Below are 22,948 nucleotides of genomic sequence, written 5' to 3'. Positions count from 1 at the left end.
GAGGAAGCCATGGTCGGGAGAACCCAGGTACCCAGGGCCGCTCCTCTGAGGCCTGCCGAGCAGACAGACACAGACAGACACAGCTATTCCCGTCCCAAGGGGCCGTCGGGGGCTGGGAAGTGCTGAAATAGAAAGCGGGTCCCGAGCCCTGCTGGGGACGTGGCCTGTTCTTGACCTGAGTGGACTGGGCCAACTCTGGAGGGAGTTGCAGCTCAGCCCAGCCCGGCCAGTTTGTGGTGGCCGGTCTGGGCCACCCCGGGCAGGCGCCTGGACCCAGAAGGGATCTTAGACCCCACACTCTCTCCCCTGGGGTTCCCAGGCTGTGGGGTCCTTGTCACAGTTCCCCAGGGGATGGGTTCCTGGAGCTTCCAGAGAGAAAGCAGGCCTGGCTCAGCGGGGCAATTTGGGGGCTTTGTAAAGGCTGAGAGACTCCAGCTCCACCCTCCTAACTGCGTGACCTTGGACACGTGACTGCCTCTCTGAGCCTCCCTTTCCTCTTCTGAAGATGGGAACAGGATGCCCCATTATAAGATTATTTGGTGAAGTAATCGACCTGAAGTGCTTCCCCTGTGCCTGGCACGCCAGAAGCGCTCAGTGAGTGGCAGCTGTTACAGGTTTGTCTCGGTGAGCACTGCTTATTGAGTGACTGACCTGCTAGACCAGTGGTTTCAACCTGTGGATTACATCCCAGCAGGGCTCCACGCAGCAGTGCCTCGTACTCGGCCCTGTTTTGTGTTCCAGTGCCTGCGATAAGAGGTGCCAAGCAGGGCCCACATGGCCACCACCCCCAACCACCAAGCCCGCTGGACCTGTGCTTGCTCTACCACCCCCAACCACCAAGCCCGCTGGACCTGTGCTTGCTCTGGCGCCTGTGCTGATCCCACTAGAGCCCTCCCTGGCTGGGCCAAGTGTCAGAGGAGGCCATGGAGGCAGGGAGCAGGGCCAGGCCCCTGAGAGGGCCCCAGGGCTTCCTCTCTCCCTCTCCCTGGGGAGTCTATTGCCCCAGCAGCCCCAACGGGGGTCAGACCCCAGAGTTTCGGCCGCCTCCTCAAACCCCAAGTGGAAGGCCCCGGGGTAGTGGGAGCCCAGTGGCCTGGCCTCTGAGCTCCCAGGTTCCCACCTGACTCTTCAGGGGCCAGCTGTGTGAGCCCAAGGGAGGGAAGGGACTTAGTCCCCTTGCTCCCTGTGGGGACCCTCACCAGGAGGTGGGTGATGATAAGTGCTAGTCCAGGCGCAGTCCAGGTGGAACGGGACACACGGGAAGCGATCCTCCCACGGTGGCAATCCTCGGTGCCCCCCACGGTGGCAATCCTCATCCTGCTGTCTCTGCCCTGGGGGAACCCGCCACTCACCCAGCACCTCACTCACCCAGCACCTCACTCACCCAGCACCTCACTCACCCAGCACCTCCTGGACTGGCCCTGGGTGGGCCTGGAGACCCAGATCATGGGAAGGGCACCCCCTCCCAACAGCAACCTGGCCGGCCACAAGGAGGCCAGGGCGTGAAGGGGCCCCCCTGCCCAGGTGGCAGGAAGACTGGCATGGAGCTGAGCTGCCTCAGAGCTTTGATAGCTGAACCCCCTCTCCGGGCCTTGGTCTCCTCATGTATAAAAGGTGGGGCCAACTTAGAGGATCCCAAGGTCCTCTGGTCTCAGTGTTCCCCCTGAGGCCCTGCTGCCCCATTCTGTAGGCTAAGACTCAGCTAGCCCCACCCACACGCCACACTCAGACCTCACCCCAGGCTCCTGGACACATGGCAAGGCCAGGCAGAGCCAGTGTGAATCCTGGGAGAGCCTGGGAGGCTTGTGACCAGACCTCCTCCACCAGCAATCCCTCCCGGACTGGGTCTTTGGAGCCTGGGACTTTCCCTCTGCCTTCTCACCAATGAGCCCAGCACCACCATCCCCCACCATTCCCTGCAGGGACCCTCCCTTGGCTCCATGGGGCTCAAGGTTGCAGCTTCTTCCATACGGGTCCCCGCAGCAGCACCAGCCCACGCTGGGTCTCACCACCGTGTGCCAGCCGTGGCCAGGGCCACAGCCCTGCCAGACCCCATGATGAGGCAGTGTTCTGGGGGTGCCCCTTCCCACAGTCCACGAGGCTGAGTTTAACAGAAGGATACTGGGAGGCTGCAAGCCAGGCATGGTTCCGGCCAGGGTCTGCATGCCCCCTTTGCTGTGTGACTTTGGACAGGCCTCCCTCCCTCTCTGGGCCTCAATTTCCCTGTGCGTAAGAGCAGGCGGTGAGATAAGATGCCCTGGAGGGACCCCTGAGTGTTGAGCAGGCATAGGGGGGTGTCTTGGGGCACTGAGGGAGCCAGCCCAGAGGGCAGCAGTACCAGCAGCCATGCCAGGATGACACCCTAGAGCTCCAGAGCCAAGCGCTAACTGTGCACCGGGCACAGCACCAGGTACCCTGGACGTCCCTGGTTGTGACTGGATTCCAGGCATTCATCCCATCTCTGGGTACCTCCCCACCCACCTCTCAAAGGCTCTGCCCTGCAGGGCCTCATAGACTGCTCTGGTTCCTCCAGCCTCCAACCCTTGGAGCCCCGACACGTTCTGCTACCGTCAAGTCCGCGTCTTCCCCTCAGATAGGAGGAGACCGCAGACTGAGCCCAGGCTGTCCCCTCACTGCTGTGGGCCTTGGGACTGGTCCTGCCCCTGCGCCCCCAACCCGGTTTCCTTGGTTCCCACTGTGGAGCTGAGCCTCCCTGTGGAGCTGCGATGTGGCCGGCAGGACCCGGCACTTCCTGAGAAGAGGGACACTGCTTCCCAGCCATCAGCACAGGCCACGGGGCTGAGGCTGAGGATCAGAGCAGACAAGAGAGACACCAGGCTGGGCTCGAACCCAGGGCTGTGCAAGGGGCCCCCACATTCCCTGGACACGCAGGCTCACCTCTCCCTGGGGCAGAGAAGGGCCCCTGCCCACCCCAGCTCTCTGGCAGGTGCCTGCCTGCTACCCAGCAAGTCCAGAGTGCAGGAGAGGGCCTGTGGGCACGGAACCCCCCAGGAAGGAGCCTGCAGGTCTCCCGATCGCCCCTCATCTGGAAGCTCTGCACTCCCCATCTGTCCCTCCTCCATAGCTCTGGCCTCTCGAGTAGGTGGGAGTCCTCCAGAGCTGGCTGGCATCACCCCATCTTGGCAGGTCCCCTCGGGCACGCCTCACCCCTCGACACATGGCAGGAAACCGCTGCCAGGGGCCCGCGGCTGTTTACATCCTCAAGTGGCACCAAGACAAGGGTCCCTCAGGAAGACAGACAAAGTCTGCAGTGTCAGGCACCAGCAGGGGTGGCAGAACCCGCCTGTCACCACCGTCTGCAGTTCCCTGTTATCCTGTGCCCTCTCCATCCTGTGGACTGCTCAGTGGCCCGTTGTTGGCTTAATCCCTCAGGATGGGGACCCTGTAGCACCAGCACTGCCCGTGATGGGCGGGGCTTGTCAATCCTGATTGCAGCATGGGCGGGGCTTGTCAGTCCTGATTGCAGCATGGGCGGGGCTTGTCAGTCCTGATTGCAGCATGGGCGGGGCTTGTCAGTCCTGATTGCAGCATTACAGGATTCCCAACTGCAGCCACCACAGCAAAAAGGCCTTGGCATCACAGGCCCATCCTCCTGGAAGCACAGGCTCTCGGACCCTCTCCAGGGTCACCGGAGCTGCAGGGTCGAGTCTTGGAGTCAAGGTCAAGGATGGAGGACAGGAGCCATGGGTCCACCTGGCTCCTATGGGGGTTCACAAGGGGCCACTTCTGCATCCTGCCCAGGGTGGCCTGGTAGCCCTGCTGGTGGCTCATGTGGAGATATCATTGTGGCACTTCCCTGCACCCCATGGGGAAGGAGGAATGGTTAGGCTGCTGATGCCTCACCGCTGGCAGGGCCTCCAAGGATGCTTCCATGGGCTTGAGAGGGCTCTCCACCAGGCCCAGTTCCCTCCAATGTCTGCCTAAGGGGCCCCTCCCACCCTGCAAAGTGTGCTGGAGCCCAGGATAAGCGGTAGGTGCGCTGGAGCCCAGGATGAGCGGTAGGTGCGCTGGAGCCCAGGATGAGCGGTAGGTGCGCTGGAGCCCAGGATGAGCGGTAGGTGTGCTGGAGCCCAGGATGAGAGGTAAGTAGGCTGGAGCCCAGGATGAGCGGTAGGTGTGCTGGAGCCCAGGATGAGCGGTCCTTCCCTGCGAAGGGCCAGTCAGATACACATGAAGGGATCCTGACCCTGGGCACAGCCACTCTCTGACCTCTGACCCCAGTCACAGACAGCCTGGTCTGACTCGCCAGCCTGGTAAAGATGACAAGGGGGAAATTGTCCCTGTGCCCAGTCTCTTCTGAGGGTTGTGGGGGGTTGGCTCTGAGCTCGGGACCCCCATCCCTGGCGTCCCCCCAAGAGGATCCCTGGGTCCTGCTGAGAAGAATCTCCCTGGGGGAGGAGTCAGGGAGGCTGGCCTGGGCTGTGACCCCTCCCCAGGCAGTTCCCCACTGTTTGCTGGGGGACCATCTCTGAGATTTCTTTGAGAACAAGCCTGAGTGCAAGGCTGGAGCCCCAGGCCCTCAGAGGTGGGCATGAGGCCTGGCACCAGTGCGGTAACTCAGCCACCCTCGCCTGCTCAGGAAATCCGAGGCTCCTCTGGCTCCAGCCCTGCCCAATCTGGGCTGCCTCCAGGCTACCCCCACACAAAAATGACATTGTGTCCACCCCCACCTTCCACAAGCCCGGTGAAACCCTGCCTGCCGGGAGCCAGTGCTGGTCCAGAGAGGTGCGAGAGGCTGATGGCCAGAGACTCCTGTGCCTCTCTGGGCCTCAGTTTCCCCAGCTAAAACAGACATGACAATGTTCTAAAGGAGATAATTGCAGCCTGTGGGCTCAGCCCTGCGGCAGCAGGGAGGCTGCTCCAGAGTAAACAAACCCTCCTCTCCCAGAACTGTCAATGGCTCCCCATTGCAGCACTCTGGTACCCATAGAGGCTGCTGAGACTCAGTGTGGAAGTCCCCTGCCCACTCCCAGCTTTGCTCCCCAGGAAGTATTCTGATGGCCTCCTGTCCCTCTGCCCATCTGGTCTGCCTGCCTCCCATTATACCTCCCTCTGCCCCCTCCAGGAAGACTTCCCAGACTGCATCCCTCCCCAGCAGGCTGTGTCAGGACCCCAGGACCCACCTACACTCTCTTGTTGTTCTGCATTGCAACCAGCCTGAGCTTGGGGATGCCCAGTGCCTCCTCTGGGGAGCCTTCCCTGAGTCTCCGGTGTGCAGCATAACCCACTCAGCAGGCCCTCGGCGCTCAGGTGGCTTGAAGATTAAAGTGTGAGTATGAACAGAAGCACATGGGATGGGAAAGAGAGGAGATGGCGCTCTCGGCAGAGGAGACAGTACACAGTCCCAACCACTCCTCAACAACCCTGCTGCCACCCCAGGCTGGCCACAAGGCCTCCCGACTCTGAGGCTGTCTAGGGGGAGGGGCCCTCCAGCAGCCCTCTGGGATCAAGCCTGTCAATGAGCTCACGCTTCCTCCAGCACTGAGGTCCGGGAGCCATGCGCTCTCCCCACCTGCTGGCCTGGGTCATGTCCAGGTCTTTCCCACACACCCAACCCCATATGCCACGTGCCGCCAGTGCGTGGGTGCCAACAGAGGCCCAGATGCCAGGCGTGCAGGCTCTCAGTCATGGGCACACATGGACACAGCCAGACCCAGGACACATGCAAAACAGAGAACCATGCAGGAACCTAGGCTTGCGTGGGCTGAAGCCTCCGTGCACATGCCCCTCCCGGGAAGGAGCCTGGGCTTTCATGTGTTCCCACCTCTGCCCTGTACACAGCACACACGAGTGCCAGCCACCGTCTCCTGGATGGTGCAGCTGAGGCTCAGCCCCTCCGTGCCTCAGTTTCCCACCTCCTGCCCCGCACACGACACACACAAGTGTCAGCCACCCTCTCCTGGATGGTGCAGCTGAGGCTCAGCCCCTCTGTGCCTCAGTTTCCCCCTCTGTCTCCAGTGGGTGTGGGGACTCTGGCACCCCAGGCCCCTCCGTGCCTCAGTTTCTCCTTCTGTCTCCAGTGGGTGTGGGGACTCTGGCGCCCCAGGCACCCTCCCTCGGGCTCTGAGCCTCGGCTCCTCCTGGGGGCGGGGAAGGAGCCTGCCCCGCCCCCACCCTGCCTTTGCCCAAAAGGAGCCCCAAGCGCTGGCCTGACGTCAGGCCCTAGGAAGGCGAGGTCCGGGCTGCATGCAGAGCTGAGAGCTGAGGACTCACATCTCCAGCCTGCCCGGGTGAAGCACGGTAAGTTCCCCTGTAGGCTAGCCCCAGCCTCCCTCTCCCCAGCTCCCCTAGACAGGAGGCTCCTGAGCTGCTCCCTGCTGGGGTTCTCACTCCCAGCCAAGCAGGAGTGGGAAGGGAAGGGCAAAGAAACTGCCTCCAGATCCAGTCTGGGGAGAGCTCAGAGCAGGTCCTGCCTGACAGGGAGCCATTTCTCAGATGAGAAAACGGAGACCCGAGGGAGAACGCGGGCGCGAGCTGGGCCGGCTGCATAAGGGGGAGCTGGCTGCCCACCCAATTCTGGATTTCATTCATTCACTCACTCACCCCTCCATTCAACACTCATCGAGCATCTGCTGGGCTCCCAGAGCTGGGTCTCGGTTTCCTCACCTGGCAAGGCAGCAGGGTTGCCCACAGGCCAGGCCAGGGACAGAGCTGGGGGACCTCAGAGGCTCTTGGCAGGCTCTGGGGCCTCGGCCACCACCACCCCGCAGCTGGGGCAGGGCCATGGTGAAGGCTTTGTAGACACGGGCTCCAACGCCATGCTCCCTCTTCAGAGTGCCCGTCCTGCCATCCCACAGCTCAGGCCCTCTGCAGCAGCCTTGGTGCTTTCTCTACCCCTTAGGGGTGGGGAAACTGAGGCCCAGGGAAGACTTGCTTGCCAGCCCCCAGTGTGGACCTGGAAGCTGGCTCTAGCCCTGCAAAGCTCACACTGGGGCTGCGCTGTGAGAAGGCGGCGGGACAGGGTCCCGAGGGGGCAGCGGGCTGGGAACTGGCCAGCAGCCAGGGTGCTGGCGGGGCAGACGTGGAGCAGCTGGTGACCTCGCAGGACGGGGAATGCACCCCACAGGAGGCTGGGCCTGTCCACTTGCCCTGTCTTCTTCCTTCAACAGCTGGCCGTCTTGGGGCTTCCCTCCCCTCTCCCCACAGGACTCATCCAGTCGCTGGGCTCCGGGGCGGTCTGCTGTGTGGCCATGGGCAAGTGGCTGCCCCTCTCTGAGCCACACGGTGCGGGCCCATCAGCAACGGTGGGGTCTGTGGCTGGAGAGCCGGGCGTGAGGGTCATGCAGTTTGGACCGTTTCTGAGCAGCTCCTGGGGTCCACAGGGGTGGTCTTGTTGTCTTCTTGTTAAGTAGTGTTAGCATCTCCTCTTTATAGATGAGGAAACTGAGGCTCAAAGAGATCAGAGGGGTCTTTTAAAATCATTTGCTCAGTCACTCAGCAGTGACTCAGTGACTCCGAGGGGCCAGCCAAGGCCAGGGCCCCTGAGGCACTCCAGTTCAGTGAGGGAGGCACAACCAACAGGAAAGCAGGGACGTAGGGAACTGCCCGTGGCAGGGCACTGCAAAGGGAGCCAGGCGGTGCAGGTGTGCAGGGCTGCGGGCTCGGGAGGGCCTCCCTGAGGAGGGACGTCCGGGCCCAAAGAAGCTTAAGTTGACCCCTCACCGTACGTCCAGAAGCCCTCCCCACACCCCTGGCATCTCACAGAGCCCTGAACACAGACTCTCCTTCCCACCTCTGGCCCTTCATGCTCACTGTGCCCTTCCCGCTGCCAGGAACACTGTTCCCTCTGATCCTCCCGAGGCCCATCCCGGCCGTGACCAGTCACCTCTCACCCTACCCCGAACTGTGAGATCGGAAAGGTGGGGCCAGGTCTGCCTGGGACCCCTCTGTGCTCCCAGCTATGGGGTCTAAGTCCCGGTGTGACACCTCCAAACTGCACGGGGCCGTGTGGCCTGGGGCCTCTGATTCCCTCTGCGCACAGGGCTGGGCACAGCAGAAGGCTGATCCCGGGCACTGGGACAAAGGGCCAGCAGGCAGATTGAGGCGGAGCTCAGCCCCTCCTGCACCCCAGCTGGGTGAGCCCGGGCACATGACTTAGCCCCTCTGTATTAGTTTCCCACAGGCACAGTGGGGCTGGAAGCACCCACCCGGGGCATCTTGAGGGAAGTCAATGAGACCCTGGGAAGGATGAGCCCAGCAGGTGCCCTTCGAATTGCGGGATCATAGCTCTCCCCCGGGGCAGGGGCATCCAGGGCACTAGGGCGTCAGAGGGGCTCAGGGAGGGCCCTGTGGGACAGTGACTGTGGGTGCCTGGAGCCTTCACCAGGTGGCACAGGCAGAGAAACAGCATTCCAGGCAGAGGGAACAGCACGTGCAGAGGGAACAGGCTGAGAGGACCAGGCTGAGGATCTTCAGGCGAAAGGACCAGGCTGAGGCCAGGCAGGTGTACATGACAGAATATGCCCGTCCCAGCAGCTGCTGGAGAGGATGAGGCTGGGGAGGGTATTTCAGGGGCTACTGCAGCTACAGCTATCCCAGCTAGAGGTGAGCAATGAACCCGGTGATGGAGAGGCAGGGAAGGGCTGGCAGGTGACATGCAGTACCTCCAACTGGCCATGCCCCTCCCAGAGACACTGGTGTTTCCGTCAAAGCCACGGTCTCAGCAAAAGGGTTCTCAGCTGGTGGAACTGAGGCAGAGTCGTGCCAGATGGGGCCCAGGTGTCCTTCCCCACAGAGCTCTGTCCGTGCCCACCAGCGACATCTCTCTCTGCACGGGGTGGAGGGAGCCCTGGCTTGTGGGTGTGGGGGCTGGGGAGAAAGACTTAGCTTCTGGCCAGGGCCACTTGGGACCTGCTAGGTGACCTGGGGTGAGTCTGACCCCATTTGGAGAGCTCAGCAAGCACCCACCCGCCTCTGGGTGGAAGAAACAGAGGCTCAGACTTTGTCAAAAACAGCAGGTGATAGTCAAAAGCAGATGCTGCCAAACCAAGAATAATCATAAAAATAAACAGGCAGACAGTTCCCCCAGTCATGGCTATTTTAGCCCTGGAAGGCCATGAGGGCCACCCCGTCTGGGGTGCAGGCTCAAGCACACACAGACCCGCGGGCACACATGCGGCCTCAGGGCCTCGAGAATCCCCCTGGGCACAAACTCCTGGTCCAGAGATGCCTAATCCAGCCCCTCTCTCCCCAGCCTGCGCTGCGCTCCACTCCGGCCTGCGCTGGGTCCTGCCAGCTTACCTGGGTCTGATTCCCAGCCCCACCAGCTCCATGCTGGGTAACCGTGAGGACACCACTCACCCCTCTGGGCCTCGGTTCCTCATCTGTAACAGCTGGGACTGCTGTGTGGATGCTCAGAGCCCCTCTGTGGGGAAAAGGCTGGGCCCATCCTCCACACCTCCACAGGCAGCACACAGGGTCCTGAGCCAGACCCCCAGGCAGGCTCAACAGTCACCCTGGGCCACCTGCTGCCCTGGGGCCGGGGCCACTCTGCTGCCTGGTCTCACATGTGGCACGACGGAGGCAGACAGTCTGCTGGGCAGCCAAGAGAGAACTCCCAGGTTGGGGGTGGGTTTGAGAGGAGCCCAGGGAAGTAAGGACACAGCCCTGCCCACCCACCTGCCAAGGAGGGAGGCTGGCATGACCCTGGTGCCCCCCTGGAGACCTCTGGGTAGGTGCCAGCACCCCAAGTCCGGGGATCTGGCCTTCCATGGCCAGGTGCCCAGCAGAAATTCAACAAGCTGTGGGTGGGGGCAGGGAGGCAGCAGCCCCCATCAGTGCTCTGGGCACGGAGTGGTGGTGTGGCCATTGGGATGTATGGAGCAGGAATCCCCGGGGAGGGGACAAGGTCGAATAACGTCCATGCTCGATGCTCATTGCCACCCCTTGGAAGGTTCCCAGGACTGTGAGCTTCACAAAGGCTCTGAGAAGTCCTGTGCTGAGCACACGTGTTGGCCCTGGCCTCTCCCCGCCTGTGAGCAGGCTGGTCCAGACAGGGCCCCATCCAGGTGCCAAAACCAGGAGCCTCCAGTGCTCCTATGTCACACATCTCCCGTGTTGGGGTATCTGCGGTGTTTCTCACTTAGTCCAGATACCCTGCCTGATTTCATCCATTCATTCAACAAGTATGGTTCCCAAAGTCCCAGCTGAGGGAACTGGGGCTCCCAGTGATGAAATGATTTGCCCGAGGCCTCGAAGGTGGCGGGTGGTAGAACTGGCTTGCAAACCAAAGACCATTGCCATCAAGAGTGGTGATGGGACCAGGTGCAATAGCTCACGCCTGTAATCCCAGTACTTTGGGAGGCCAACGTGGGTGGATCACTTGAGACCAGGAGTTTGAGACTAGCCTGGCCAACACGGTGAAACCCCATCTCTACCAAAAATACAAAAATTAGCCAGGTGTGGCGTGGGCACCTGTAATCCCAGCTACTCCGGAGGCTGAGGCATGAGAATCACTTGAACCCAGGAAATGGAGGTTGCAGTGAGCCGAGATTTCACCACTGCACTCCGTCTCCAGAAAAAAAAACAACAAAAAAAAGAAAAAGCAAGCAAGAAAGAGTGGTGATGGGAGATAGAGGGTGGGAAGGAATGTAAGTGTGGACACAATGGTCAGAGTGATTGGGACGGGCTTCCTGGAGGAGGTGTCAGCCTTGCTCGGCTGGGAGGACTTGTGGGTAGTGAGGATGGGGCTGGGAGTGGAAGCCAATTCCCAACCAGTACCAAGACACTAGGTAGGTAGGTTTCAGAGGGTCCAGGCCAGGTGGCATTCACCCTGAATGCCAGGGTGAGAAACCAGGCCACACCTTGCCAGCCTTGATGGGGCTTGCTCAGGGCATTCATGCAGCCGAAGGGGAAGACGGGTGCTGCTCTCTGCCAGGCCGATCTGGGTGTGGGCTGGTGGGAGCCCTGCCCCCACCCACAGCCCTGCCTCAAGATGCTCAGAGTCCAGTGGGGAAGCCTGCAGCACACAGCAGCGCCACAGGATGAGTCCTGGGCTTGAGGAAGCGCAGGGTGCCCTGGGAGGACGCACCAGGGAGAGGCAGCCCAGGGAGGAAGAAGAAGGCTTCCTTAAGGAGGCAAGTCCAGGCGGAAGGCCTAAAAATGGGCATGAATAAGCCGAAAGGGAGAGAGCAGGAACAGCTTGGGGACGGGCCTGGAGGGCACGTGGAGTGTTTAGGCCCCGCTAGCAGATTCCTCTGCAGAAGCATCAGTCAGGTGCAGTGACTGGAGAGGTGCGTCCCCAGCCCCGCCCAGCAGTCTAGGCCTCAGGCCCCTCCCAGGGAGAACCCCCGAGCCAGCAACAGTCCCACCTTGGAAGGCTGTTTTGCCATGTGATACCTATGGGGAGGGCATGAGGGGCATCCTTCTCCACCCTCTGCCCCCTCCCCTGGAGGAGTCAGCAAAGCCTTGAAAGGCTGGGGCTCTCAGCGGTGTGCCCACCTGGAGGGGCGGGGGCTCTAAGGGTCTGCCCACCTCAAGGGGTGGGCCAGAAGCAGAAAAGAAAGAGATGCCGCAGCACACCTGCCCCTGCCCCACCACACCTGCAGCTGGTGCTCCGTCTCAGCCAAGGCCCGAGACAGCCCTGCAGGGCAGCATGTCCGGCCATTCCCACTTCACAAGAGGAGAGACTGAGCCTCAGAGAGGACCCACCCAGGTCAGAGCCCTCCCTCCGTGCTGGCAGGGGCAGTGAGTAGTGTGGGAGCTGGACCTGGTCTAGGCTGCTCGCCCACTCGCCCTCTGAGTCCCCCGCTGGCAGCTTGTCCCATCCTTTCATCCTGAACCCCTACTCTGGGCTGGCACATCAGGACAAGAACCCTCAAGGGAGATTCTATTTTGCCCACTCTACAGATGAGGAAACTGAGGCTCAGAGACTGTAAGGCCACATAGTCCCTTCAGAGATGGAGTCAGGCTTTGGCAGGGCCATCCAGGCCAGAGCCGGGGCTCCATGGCCACACTCCAGGTCCCCACCCTGCCGGGTCTCCACTCACTGACTCTCAGCCCTGGAGAGCAGGCCCTTGTTCCCTCTGTTCTGTCCCCAAGGAAGTACTTGTGTGTGGGTAGGGAGCAGAGCAGGCCTGGGCCAGTGGGGAAGAGAAACCTCCCAGCCCTGGCACAGCCTCCAGGCCCTGAGCCCCAGTACCATGGCAGCACGGTCAGGACATGGTGCCAGCCCCTGCCTACGGGGCTCTGGCCAGTTGGCCCCAGCCATGGAGTCTGCTGTCTCAGACAGGCCCAGGGTACCTGCCAGGAAAGAGGGAGGAGGCAGGGCCATCTCCCCAACACCCAGGTTTGGCTTAGGGAAACTGGGCTTGAGGACAGGGCCCTGCCTCCCCTCTCTGGCCAGCTCTGAGGGGAGGACCACGCCTCTCGCCTCAGTCCAGGCTCCCAGGGTGAGGCAGAGCTGTGGAAGGCACAAGTGACCCCATTTAGCAGATGAGGACGGTCAGGCTCACTGACCAGGCCCAGGTCTCGGCTGAGGGAGTGGCAGAGCTGGACTCACACCTGGGTCTCTGTGCTGGTGACTGCGCGTCACCCGGGCCCTCCAGAAAGCAGAGTCTGTGCCTCTTCGGCAGGCAGAGCCAGGCAGTCCCGGGAGGGGCAGAACCTGCTCCTTTCCCTAGTCGCTCCCCAGGGGGCCACTTCCGTGGGCCCGTGAAGGGTCTGGAGTCCCCGCCTGCGTCCCTCCTCCCTCTGAACAAAGAGGGTGGTGAGTGGGAGCCCCAGAGAGGCCCCTTAATAATGGAATCCGGACATCCGTCACTGTGGGAGGCAGGTGGGGACTGACAATAAGGAGACAGACACAGCCAGACGAAGCTGGGAGAGGAGGGCAGAGACAGGGACAGAAGGTCTGGGCCGAGGGCCCAGGTCGTGGCTGGGATCAGGGCTCAGAGTGCCACAGGAATCAACGCCCATTGTGCTATTAGTTTTTGTTGTGTTTTTGTTTTTTTTTTGTTTTTTTTTTTTTTTTTTGAGACGGAGTCTCACTCTAACGCCCAGGCTGGAGTGCAGTGGCCCGATCTCGGCTCACTGCAAGCTCCGCCTCCTGGGTTCATGCCATTCTCCTGTCTCAGCCTCCCAAGTAGCTGGGACTACAGGCGCCTGCCACCGCGCTCGGCTAATTTTTTGTATTTTTAGCAGAGACAGGGTTTCACCATGTTAGCCAAGATGGTCTCGATCTCCTGACCTTGTGATCCGCCCGCCTCGGCCTCCCAAAGTGCTGGGATTACAGGCGTGAGCCACCGCGCTCGGCCCCATTGTGCTATTAGGATTGGGGTCAGTGTGTGACCAGGGTCAGGCTCAGAGTGGGACAGGGATCGAGGTTCATCACCTTACTGGGATCATGGCTCAGTGTGTCACCAAGATGAGGGCTCAGCTTTGTTTGAGATCAGGGTCAGACCCTTAGTGTTGGGAATCAGTGCATGCTTTGCTAGCTCCCTCTCCTCACCATTGTGGCCTCTGGGGTGTCCGGCACATTCTGCCCATCCCCCCAGCTCCAGAGGCTGCAGAGCCCCCACATCCCTAGCCAGGACCCCAACACCTCAGCGTTGTTGGTGAGCCTGATGGGCTGGCCCTGGGGAGTTTTCTGGGAGGGCAGAATCCCCAGGGGCCAGCGTCACCCTGGGACTCGCTCCCGGAGGAAACGTTCTGTGTTGTTTACGGTTTCTCTCTAATTGGGACACTAATATAGGCCCCGTACAGACAAATTGGAAAAGCAAAAGGCACACAGAAAGGAATCCCAAAATAGTTTTTGGCCCTGCAGTCTCTCAGTCCAGCTGCGGAGCCTCCTGGACCTTTTCTGACGGTGTTTCATCCACAGCAGAGGAGGGACCCATCTCCTTCCGGGGACCTTCTGGGGCTCCTGAAGCCCACAGCCTCGAGACGCCAGGTTCCCAGCCCCCATGTGCCCAGCCACCTCCCCTCCCCTGGCTGCCTGCTGTGGCCCAAACCCCCTGACTCTGGTGGCCCACCAGGACTGAGGGAGGACTGATCGATTCATCCAACAAATGCACCCATCCATGCCCGCGTCTCAGGGCCTGGGGATAGAGAGCTTGCTTGCAGTCGGGGGGAGCTGGGAGCTGAGCCTGGGCCCTTGTGTGGTGGGGGTGGCAGGAGGGGCTGGACACAGGCTTGGGCAGCACTTGACTCCTCCCAGCAGCCTCCAGGGTAGCACGCACCCAGGGCTGGGGTCCCAGAGGCAGAGGGCATGCTGGGTGACCTCATGCAGGCACTGACCTCTCTGACCCTGAGGAAGAAGGTGGCCGCCCACTGGAGGGACCTGGCCCTCTGAAAGCAAGAGTTCTTTGCTGCCCTGAGCCAGGCCAGGGGCTGTTTGAAGTCAGGGCTCGTTGTTCCCCAGGGGTGGGATGGGGCCACGCACTGGTCAGAGGGAGTGGCGGGGCGCAGCGTGTTTACAGCAGGCAGCCACCAGGAGGGGAGGGGGCAAGGGTCCTCCCTTCTCCAGCGGGTGGGGGAGGGGCGCTGTGCGGAAGAAACAGCCCACGAGCCTCCCCACCCTCCCTTACCCCAAAGGCTTCTCCTTTCTCCTGAAAAAGCCAGAATTGCCCTTATTTGGAGGGTCAGCCCAGCTCTAGGGTGGGGGTAGGGCCGTTAACCCTTCATTTATAAATAGAGGGATAAATCACTGCCGAGTTAAACACGCCAGGGCAGGAACATAAACAGAGTGGGTGGCTCCAGCACAGCCCCTCGACCGCTCCCCACCCCGGCCCCCCTGCCCAGGCCAGACGGGAGCTTGCTGTTTATTTGACTCACACCCTGGCTCCAGGCTTCAGCCCCAGCCAGCCACCCCACAGGGGCCTCTGTCTCCTTTTCTGTGGGTTGGGGGGATTATAGGGTGCCTGCCTCTCAGGGACAGTAGGAGCCTGGGGTGCCCAGTGGGACTGGACCTTGGCTCCCATCCAGCCCCACTGGACAGTCTAATTCCCTTTGTGAAGGCCCCTCATGAGGACCCCCGTCCAGGGCATTGACCTGACACTGGCCTTGGAGGAGGGGAGAACAGATGGGTGGTCCCGGAGGTTGGGGGCCATGACGGCGGGTGTGGGGACAGGGGAGTGGGCAGGGCAGTCAGAGGTCCCTACCACCAGCAAGGCTCTGGCCCAGCAGAACTGGTTCCTCGGCCACCAACTCTGCTGGTGCTGCTGTGCTGACCCGCTTGCTTCATCACCCCATCAGCAACGCTATCACAGTCATATAGATGAGGAAGCAGGTAGAGAGGCTACATGGCCTACCCGAGCACGCACACTAGTCAGTGGCACAGCCGGGTCTGGAGCCAGGCCCTGGAACTGCACACTGGAGCCCCGTGGTCGTGCCCTTATCAGCTCTCCATCCTGAGGACAGCCCTGCACTGCACATGTTTCCACCTCCTCCTCCTGCCAGGACGGTCGCAGAAACCTCCACATTTTGTCAAGGCTCCATGCTGGCCAGTGCCAGGGCTGGAATTTGAACCCGTGTCTGAATCTGAAAGCCTGTGCCTTTTCTGCTGACGTCCGAGGCTCCCTCTGGGTAGAGCCAAGGGAGCAGGCATTTGAGGCCCCGGACCAGGCGAGGGCATGGAGGTGGGGGCTGCTGGGTGTGCAGGGGCAGATGGGCTGGCTGAGTTCCGGGCCTCAGGGCAGGGCTTAAGGCCAGGCTGGCGCCTGGGGTGACCTGGTCTCCTTGCTTCCAGGCCTGGGGTGTGCAGGCTGCCATCATGCCCTCTGTGTCTCCAGTGGGGCCCTCGGCCGGGGCAGTCCCCAATGCCACCGCAGTGACAACAGTGTGGACCAATGCCAGCGGGCTGGAGGTACCCCTGTTCCACCTGTTTGCCCGGCTGGACGAGGAGCTGCATGGCACCTTCCCGGGCCTGTGGCTGGCGCTGATGGCGGTGCACGGAGCCATCTTCCTGGTGGGGCTGGTGCTCAACGGGCTGGCGCTGTACGTCTTCTGCTGCCGCACCCAGGCCAAGACACCATCAGTCATCTACACCATCAACCTGGTGGTGACCGATCTGCTGGTGGGGCTGTCCCTGCCCACGCGCTTCGCCGTGTACTACGGCGCCAGGGGCTGCCTGCACTGCGCCTTCCCGCACGTCCTAGGTTACTTCCTCAACATGCACTGCTCCATCCTCTTCCTCACCTGCATCTGTGTGGACCGCTACCTGGCCATCGTGCGGCCCGAAGGCTCCCGCCGCTGCCGCCAGCCTGCCTGTGCCAGGGCTGTGTGCGCCTTTGTGTGGCTGGCCGCCGGTGCTGTGACCCTGTCGGTGCTGGGCATGACGGGCGGCCGGCCCTGCTGCCGTGTCTTCGCGCTGACTGTTCTGGAGTTCCTTCTGCCCCTGCTGGTCATCAGCGTGTTCACCGGCCGTATCATGTGTGCACTGTCGCGGCCAGGTCTTCTCCGCCAGGGCCGCCAGCGCCGCGTGCGGGCCATGCAGCTCCTGCTCACGGTGCTCATCATCTTTCTCGTCTGCTTCACGCCCTTCCATGCCCGCCAGGTGGCCGTGGCGCTGTGGCCCGACATGCCACACCATGCAAGCCTCGTGGTCTACCACGTGGCCGTGACCCTCAGCAGCCTCAACAGCTGCATGGACCCCATCGTCTACTGCTTCGTCACCAGTGGCTTCCAGGCCACCGTCCGCGGCCTCTTCGGCCAGCACAGAGGAGAGCGTGAGCCCAGCAGCGGTGATGTGGTCAGCATGCACAGGAGCTCCAAGGGCTCGGGTCGTCATCACATCCTCAGTGCTGGCCCTCATGCCCTCACCCAGGCCCTGGCTAATGGGCCTGAGGCTTAGTCAGCAGGGCTCATGCCAGGGGCTGAAGGTCGGGGCTATCTGGGCATGCCAGCCTGGACACCCACCATGCCAGGGGTGGCAATCGGTTTCATCTCGATTGATTGGTGATGGCTACCCAGAACACCGCAATGAGTCTAAGGCCACTGTGCTGTGGTTGATTAGCAATGTCTGCCACTGGCTCCAGCTGGGAATGCCAGTGATTTGCTGTTCCTGGGGTATCGCGTGCCCACTGAAAACTCACAGGGGTAGCCAGGAGCTGCTCCTCACTTTGGCCAGTTTGTCTCCAGAAGGAGTTCCTCAGAAAAAAGGACAAAGTGGATTCCATTTATTAGAAGGATGAGATGAAAAAGAAAAAAGAAAAAAGAAAAAAGGACAAAGAAATAAAGGTACTCGGAATTCCCAAGAGAGTTAACAACAACAATGCTCCCTCCAACACCCACACAGAAGGAAAAACAAGGACAGAAAGCAAAGGCCAGGGAGCATTAATGTTGCATTAATTGAGGTGTGGGGGAGTGCATGTCTCTGCAAGACCCCCCCCCACTTGAGGCCTCTGTGAATTGCACGATAGAACAGCAGACACCCACAGGCCGCTCTGCTGTGAGCAAGCACTTTGATATTTGGGTTGACACTTGAACCCGCAACAACCCACAAAGAACAGGCGATTTTTCATCCATTTCTTGGTGCTGGAGGGGTCAAGTGACACACACAGGGGCCACAGCTGGGAAATGGCAGGGTCAGAATGAAAACCAGCCCCACCTCCTCCAGTGCCCTTGCACCTCCTTCCACAGAGACTGCACCATCTTCCCAAAGCCCTCACTCTAGGAATAGCCTCAGAACGGCCCACCTGCTGCCCCAGGCAGACGGCAGTGCTCACTGTCCCATCCTATGGGTAAGAAAACCAAGAATGAAGTCACACAGCAACGAACCCAGGCATGCCGGGCTGCAGCCACCATCTCCCCATGCAAAGAGCCATTTTTCTCCCCTCGGGGGGCAGAGAGGTCGTGACCAGCTGCTCTGGCCCAGCTCACTATGCGCCCCCCTGCCTTCACTAGGGAGGGAGCTTTTCTCTGGCTGGGGCCTCTGGCCATCTGCTCGGAGCTGGACTCCAGGACTGCCTGCCTTTGTACCTTCTGCGAGTGTCCAAGATTCCAACCCTTTCGGGACTGGTGTATGGGGAAGGGGGCCTGTGGCGACGGAGAGGAGTGTGGGCCATCCCTGGCACTTCTGGCTCCGAGGCCCTGCCATCATACCTGGCCATAGCCACTGAAGCAGGCGAGATGGGCTCGGGTGCCCAGGCCAGGCCTTTGGCTACAGAGAAGTCCTACACACTCAGGGTGACCGTGGCCTGTGTGGCTGCGAGCAGGAGGGGGAGGAGGAGGAAAAGACTGGGGCTCCCCGACTCGGCTCGAGGCAGAGTCTCCTATCCCCAGTTTAGGGTCCTGGACTTTATATCCCCGTGTTACAAATGGGGAAACTGAGGCTCAGAGGGAGAAAGGGGCTTGCCAAGGTCATAGAGTGAGTGTCTGAGTCATCCAAGGCCAGTACTGTCCTCACCAACCCCAACTGTGGCCATGTGGGGCAGCTGGAGTGGGGGGTGCTGGCCCAGAGGAGGCAGAGGCGTGCCCAGCAAGGTGGTGGAACTGCCAGGGCTGCTTCCTTCCTGGGTCCGGATGTCCAAGAAACAGTGGGTATCGCCATGGCCACCAGCATTCTTGACACTTACCAGGCACCAGGCACAATTTTGGAACCGTCCCCCAGCCCCTAGCTCTCTGGCGTGGTTCAGAGAGGGGCTGTGGCTTACTAGGGACGCAGGGTTCCACAAGGCAGAGGGGTCCAGAAAGGAGGCGGCTGGGGGACGGGGCTGTGCATGCAGAAAAACCCCACTGACCCCAGGAGCAACCTTCATGGCGGCTTTCAGGCAAGCAGGCACCAACGGCGAGCGAGCCGCCATTCCCAGGGCTGCGAGTCGGCACCCACGTGGTCACGCATCTAGAGCTGAGGAGCAAGGGGTCAGGGCTCAGGTGTCCTGCTCAGCCCAAGCCCAGCTGCGGGCGTCTCTTCCAGGCTCATGTGGCCCAGCAGTCCCTGAATGGCCTTGCTCCTCTGGGACACCCGCCCCCATGCTCACAAGTCATTCAGGGCCAGGGGCTCTGGACTCCACTCCTCCAGGGGCTGTGGGTCCTCCTGCTCCATCTTAGGGGGTGCCCAAAGCCCCAGAGACTACCTGCTGGCTCCTCAAGCAAGCTCTGCACGTGGCCTGGGGTATGACACCCCTCTGCCCTTGGTCCCACACTGTGCTGTGAAGATCCCTCCAGGCCGGGGCCGCAAGGAGGCAGGGGGCAGCGGGAAGGGGTGCTCAGGCGAGGGGAATGGCCTGGGCAAAGGTGAGGCCGAGCGCTGCCTCGCTGGGGCCAGTGAAGGGCCTTCCGTGCAGCTTCCCGGCCCCCATTCCCCTGCCAGTGTTTCCTGCCCCTCCTCCTCCAGTGTTCCCTGTCCCTTGGGCCTTCAGCTTCCCTGTCAGTGCCCCCCAACCTGGCTCCATTCCTGGTTGTCACTCTAATTCATGCTGAAGAGTGAATGGCTGACACTTGAGGATTGCTGTGCTCAAAGAGGCAGGGCTTGCAATTTTTCTGGAACAATCCCTGTCTTCAGGCGGAGGGCTCTCTAAGGCGGGTGAGCCAGGTCCCCCTTTTTGTCCCCATGTCTGAAATCCCATCATTCAACTTGGGTTCCTCGGGCCTCAGAGGCTTCTCAGACTGCAAGAGGTCAGGAGGGGAAGGAGCTCCCTTGATAGGCAAGCCTCAATTTCTCGACACCCTACTCCTCTTTCTCCTCTCCTCAGCCTTAGAGCTGGAGGGCAGGGGGCTGAGGGAGGGGGCACCCCAATGCCCTGGACTGCCCCACAGCTTCCCCAGCCGCTTGCTTTCTCCTCCCGATGGCTGGCTCCTTCCCACTTCAGCCTCCTCTGTACCCTCCACTGAGTCCCAGGAGCTTCAAAAGTCAGACCAAGACTGTCCTTGGTCCCACAGGGGCAGAGGTGAGATCTGTGCGCACCCCCTCTCCACACTTTCATGGGGACAGAGCGTGAGATTTTTGCGCCCCCTCCCCAAGATCCCCCTTTCCGGATTTTTAAAACGCCCCAGTGACGTGAAATGGTGTATTTATATCCGACATCAACAATCTCCTGCACGAGATGGCCTTGTCCGGAATTAAAGTTGTTTATTCTATTCCTGCCCACGACTCTGCTCCTGCCGCTGGTGGGGGGCATGGAGCTGGCGGAGGGTATGGAGCAGGGTGGCGGCCCTACACATGCTCCAACTCCGTGTCCTGCGGACCAGCAGGGCTCCACGGGGAGGCAGTGACGGCAGTTTCGTGGTTTTGTCATCCCTGCTGGGAGGCAGATTTAGGGGCCTTGAGCTCCGCCCAGCTCTGATGGGCAGTGGATGGAGGGGGCACAGGTGGCCGACTTGCCAGCAGGGTATGGGCACAGCAGCTTGGGTGGGGGTTGGCATGGACCAGCAGAACAAGGGGGCTCCATCCCTGATCCCAAGCCTGCCTACCCAGGGCAAGGACGTGGAGGTGGGTGAGGCAGCCAGACCACCCACAGCCACTGAGTCTCCTATCATATCAGCAGAGATACGGCCTAGAAGGAGAGGGAGCAGATGGGTCGGCTGCTCCGACACCCCAGGCAGAGGGAGGACTGGCCGCCTTGTGGGCCTACTAAGTGCTGCTGCGTGGCCCCTTCTCTGAACCTGGGAAGGTGGGATGGCCACCTCCATTCCCGGAGGAGAAACTGAGGGGGTGGCCAGGGAGGGGGCTCAAACCAGGGCCCCTGGGTGCCCAGTTCTTGGTGTCTGGTCTGGCACAGCGGAGCTCCGGGTGGGGAAGCGCTGTCTGGGGGCTCATCACTCCCACGGTCTGGCACCCGCGGCGGCCGGAGGCGTCTGGAGGTAAATATTAGGGTCTGTTTAGATTAAGCTCCATTAATAGCAGGAAATGTCGCCTGGGTGCCTGCCCCAGCTTCCTGGGGGCCTGAAGGCATGGGGCGGGGTGGGGGTGCACTGTCTGAGCTGGACACCCCTCCGTGTGCCCTATTGGAGCTGGACACCCCGTATCTCTACCCCTCCACGCCCTGCTTGCCGCCTCACTTAGCGGCTCCGATTCCAGCCTCCCTGCCTCTTCACACACAGTCCTTCCTCTCTCCTTCAGGGCCTCCGCAGCCCAGCGCTCTGTGTTCCCCACCCCATCCCCTCTTGGGGTAAGGCCTCATGGGATGAGAGGGGACCCACGGGGCCACATTTGCCTACCCTCCGGAGCTGGGCCCCCACCTGAAGGGGTCTGTGCGCCCAATTTACAGAGGAGAAAACCGAGGCTCAGAGACATCATGGGACCAACCCAACGTTCCCAGGCGCCACCTCAAAAAGGAGCTGGAATTCCCCTCCCAGCCCTGCCTGACTCCAGGGTCAAGGCCACCCCTACCTCCTGACCCCCTAACAGGAGTCACAGAAAGCTGTGGGCCAGGGAGAGGGGCAGTCAAGCTCAGCGTCTGCAGGTCTCTGACTGTGGAGGGGCGGGCCCAGGTGCAGGAGGGAGCGGAGGGATGAGTAGGAAAGGCGGGAGGGGAGAGAGGGGCCCAGGGGAGGGTCTGCGGTTGGAGGGCCAGGACAGGCCTGGGGAAGTGGCTCCGCCCATGAGACCAGAGTCTCCTGCTCCCAGGCCTGTCCCCTGCCATTCCCTCCCCCTGGATGGTCCCTCACCCAATCTCCTCGGACCACCTGCTCTGTGACTCCTGGCCCTCACCCCACTGGCCCAGCAGCCTGTGCTTATCCCTAGCCAGGGCCTTCCGCTTGTCATGTCCCAGCCCCTCCTCTGTCCCTGCTCTTCCTGGGGCCGCCTCTTGAAGCTAATTCCTCCCACCCCCACCCCCACCCCACCCCCACCCTAGGACAGGCCACAAGGCCGAGCCTCGCCCTCCAGACTGGACCCTGCCCCACCTTTCCTCGGCCTCACTGATCCCTCAAGGACTCAGCACAGATGACCCCTTCACCACCCCTCGGCTCGTTCTGGGCCTCCAGATGTGTCTACCTAACCCTCCCCTGCAGCACCTCCCCGGAACTCAGCTGGAGCTGACGCCAGGCCCCTGCAGAGCCCTGGGGAGTCCTGTGCTCTTGTGCACAGCTGCGGGGGTGCTCAGATCCTACCCCCATGTGGCCAGCCCCAGGGAGAACGGTCAAGTGTTGGGCACAGGACGGCGTCACCCAGGAGGGCTCCAGTGAGGAAGACGTGCTCGACGTCCTTCCCTCCCGGTCATCTCTTTGCCCACCTGGGCCAGAAGGGACTTCTTCCAGATGGCTCCCAGCTGGCCTCTCATGGAGGGTGTGGTGCTGGGAGCGCCAAGTGACGCAAAGATCTGGACAGGCCAGCAGGGCCAGAGGTGTCGTACCCCCGTTTTACAGATGAGCTCACCTACTGCGACCACACACCCTGCTGCCCTGTCCAGCTCGGCCCCTGATTCGCCGATTCCAGGTTGCCTCTGAGCCTGGGCTTTGCCCCTGTAGGTGGGAGCCTAACACCAAACTGCAGGTACCCCTCACACCTGCCCAAGGGAGGCAGTGGAGGCCTGGCAGCTCGGGGGTCCCCCTGAGACCTCAGCCATGTCCCTGCCCCTCTCTGGGCCTCAGTTTTCCCATCTGTAATCCAGAGCTTAGAACGAATGGATCCCTAGCCCTGGTGTGCGAGGCACCCACCCAGTGCCTCTGGGCCCTGCCCACCTCCACTGCTGCCCCAGCCCTCAGCACAGCCTCTGCCTATCACGCCTGCGTGGGGACGCCCTCCGAAGCTGACGCCAAGGGCTGCCGTGGGAGAAGCTCTCTTTTTTGTAAACCAGCCCCAGGCTCTCTGTCTGTCCTTCTCCTACAGCCCGCCAGCTCCCCAGGGCACCAGCGTGGGAGTCCCGGGCAGAGCGGGGAACTCCCCGAGCCACACCACAACCCAGGCAGGCCTCGGGACGCTCTGTGCTGAGACGGAGTGGAGGTGGGGTGTGAACCTGGGTGGGAGGAGTGGGCCAGGTGGGCTGTCACGTGTCCTGCACTGGAACATCGGGGACCCGGGTGCCTCCCTGGCACGTCACAGCATCGAGGG

The 22,948-nt window shown here is 61.7% G+C and overlaps 1 protein-coding gene across 1 annotated transcript; it reads left to right on the top strand.

The window, feature by feature from the left end:
- The first annotated feature begins 6,005 nt into the window (after positions 1-6,005).
- GPR20 (G protein-coupled receptor 20) lies at positions 6,006-20,032 on the top strand. Its single transcript, XM_001082031.5, has 2 exons — positions 6,006-6,261; positions 15,704-20,032. The coding sequence occupies exon 2, from the start codon at positions 15,728-15,730 to the stop codon at positions 16,805-16,807; it is 1,080 nt and encodes a 359-aa protein (XP_001082031.2). The 5' UTR covers positions 6,006-6,261; positions 15,704-15,727; the 3' UTR covers positions 16,808-20,032.
- Positions 20,033-22,948: the final 2,916 nt, after the last annotated feature.

The sequence above is a fragment of the Macaca mulatta genome, chromosome 8, assembly GCF_049350105.2.
Source record: "Macaca mulatta isolate MMU2019108-1 chromosome 8, T2T-MMU8v2.0, whole genome shotgun sequence".
Lineage (NCBI taxonomy): Eukaryota > Metazoa > Chordata > Mammalia > Primates > Cercopithecidae > Macaca > Macaca mulatta.
The sequence above is the reverse complement of the archived record's forward strand: the minus strand, read 5'-3'. Positions and strand labels throughout refer to the sequence as shown.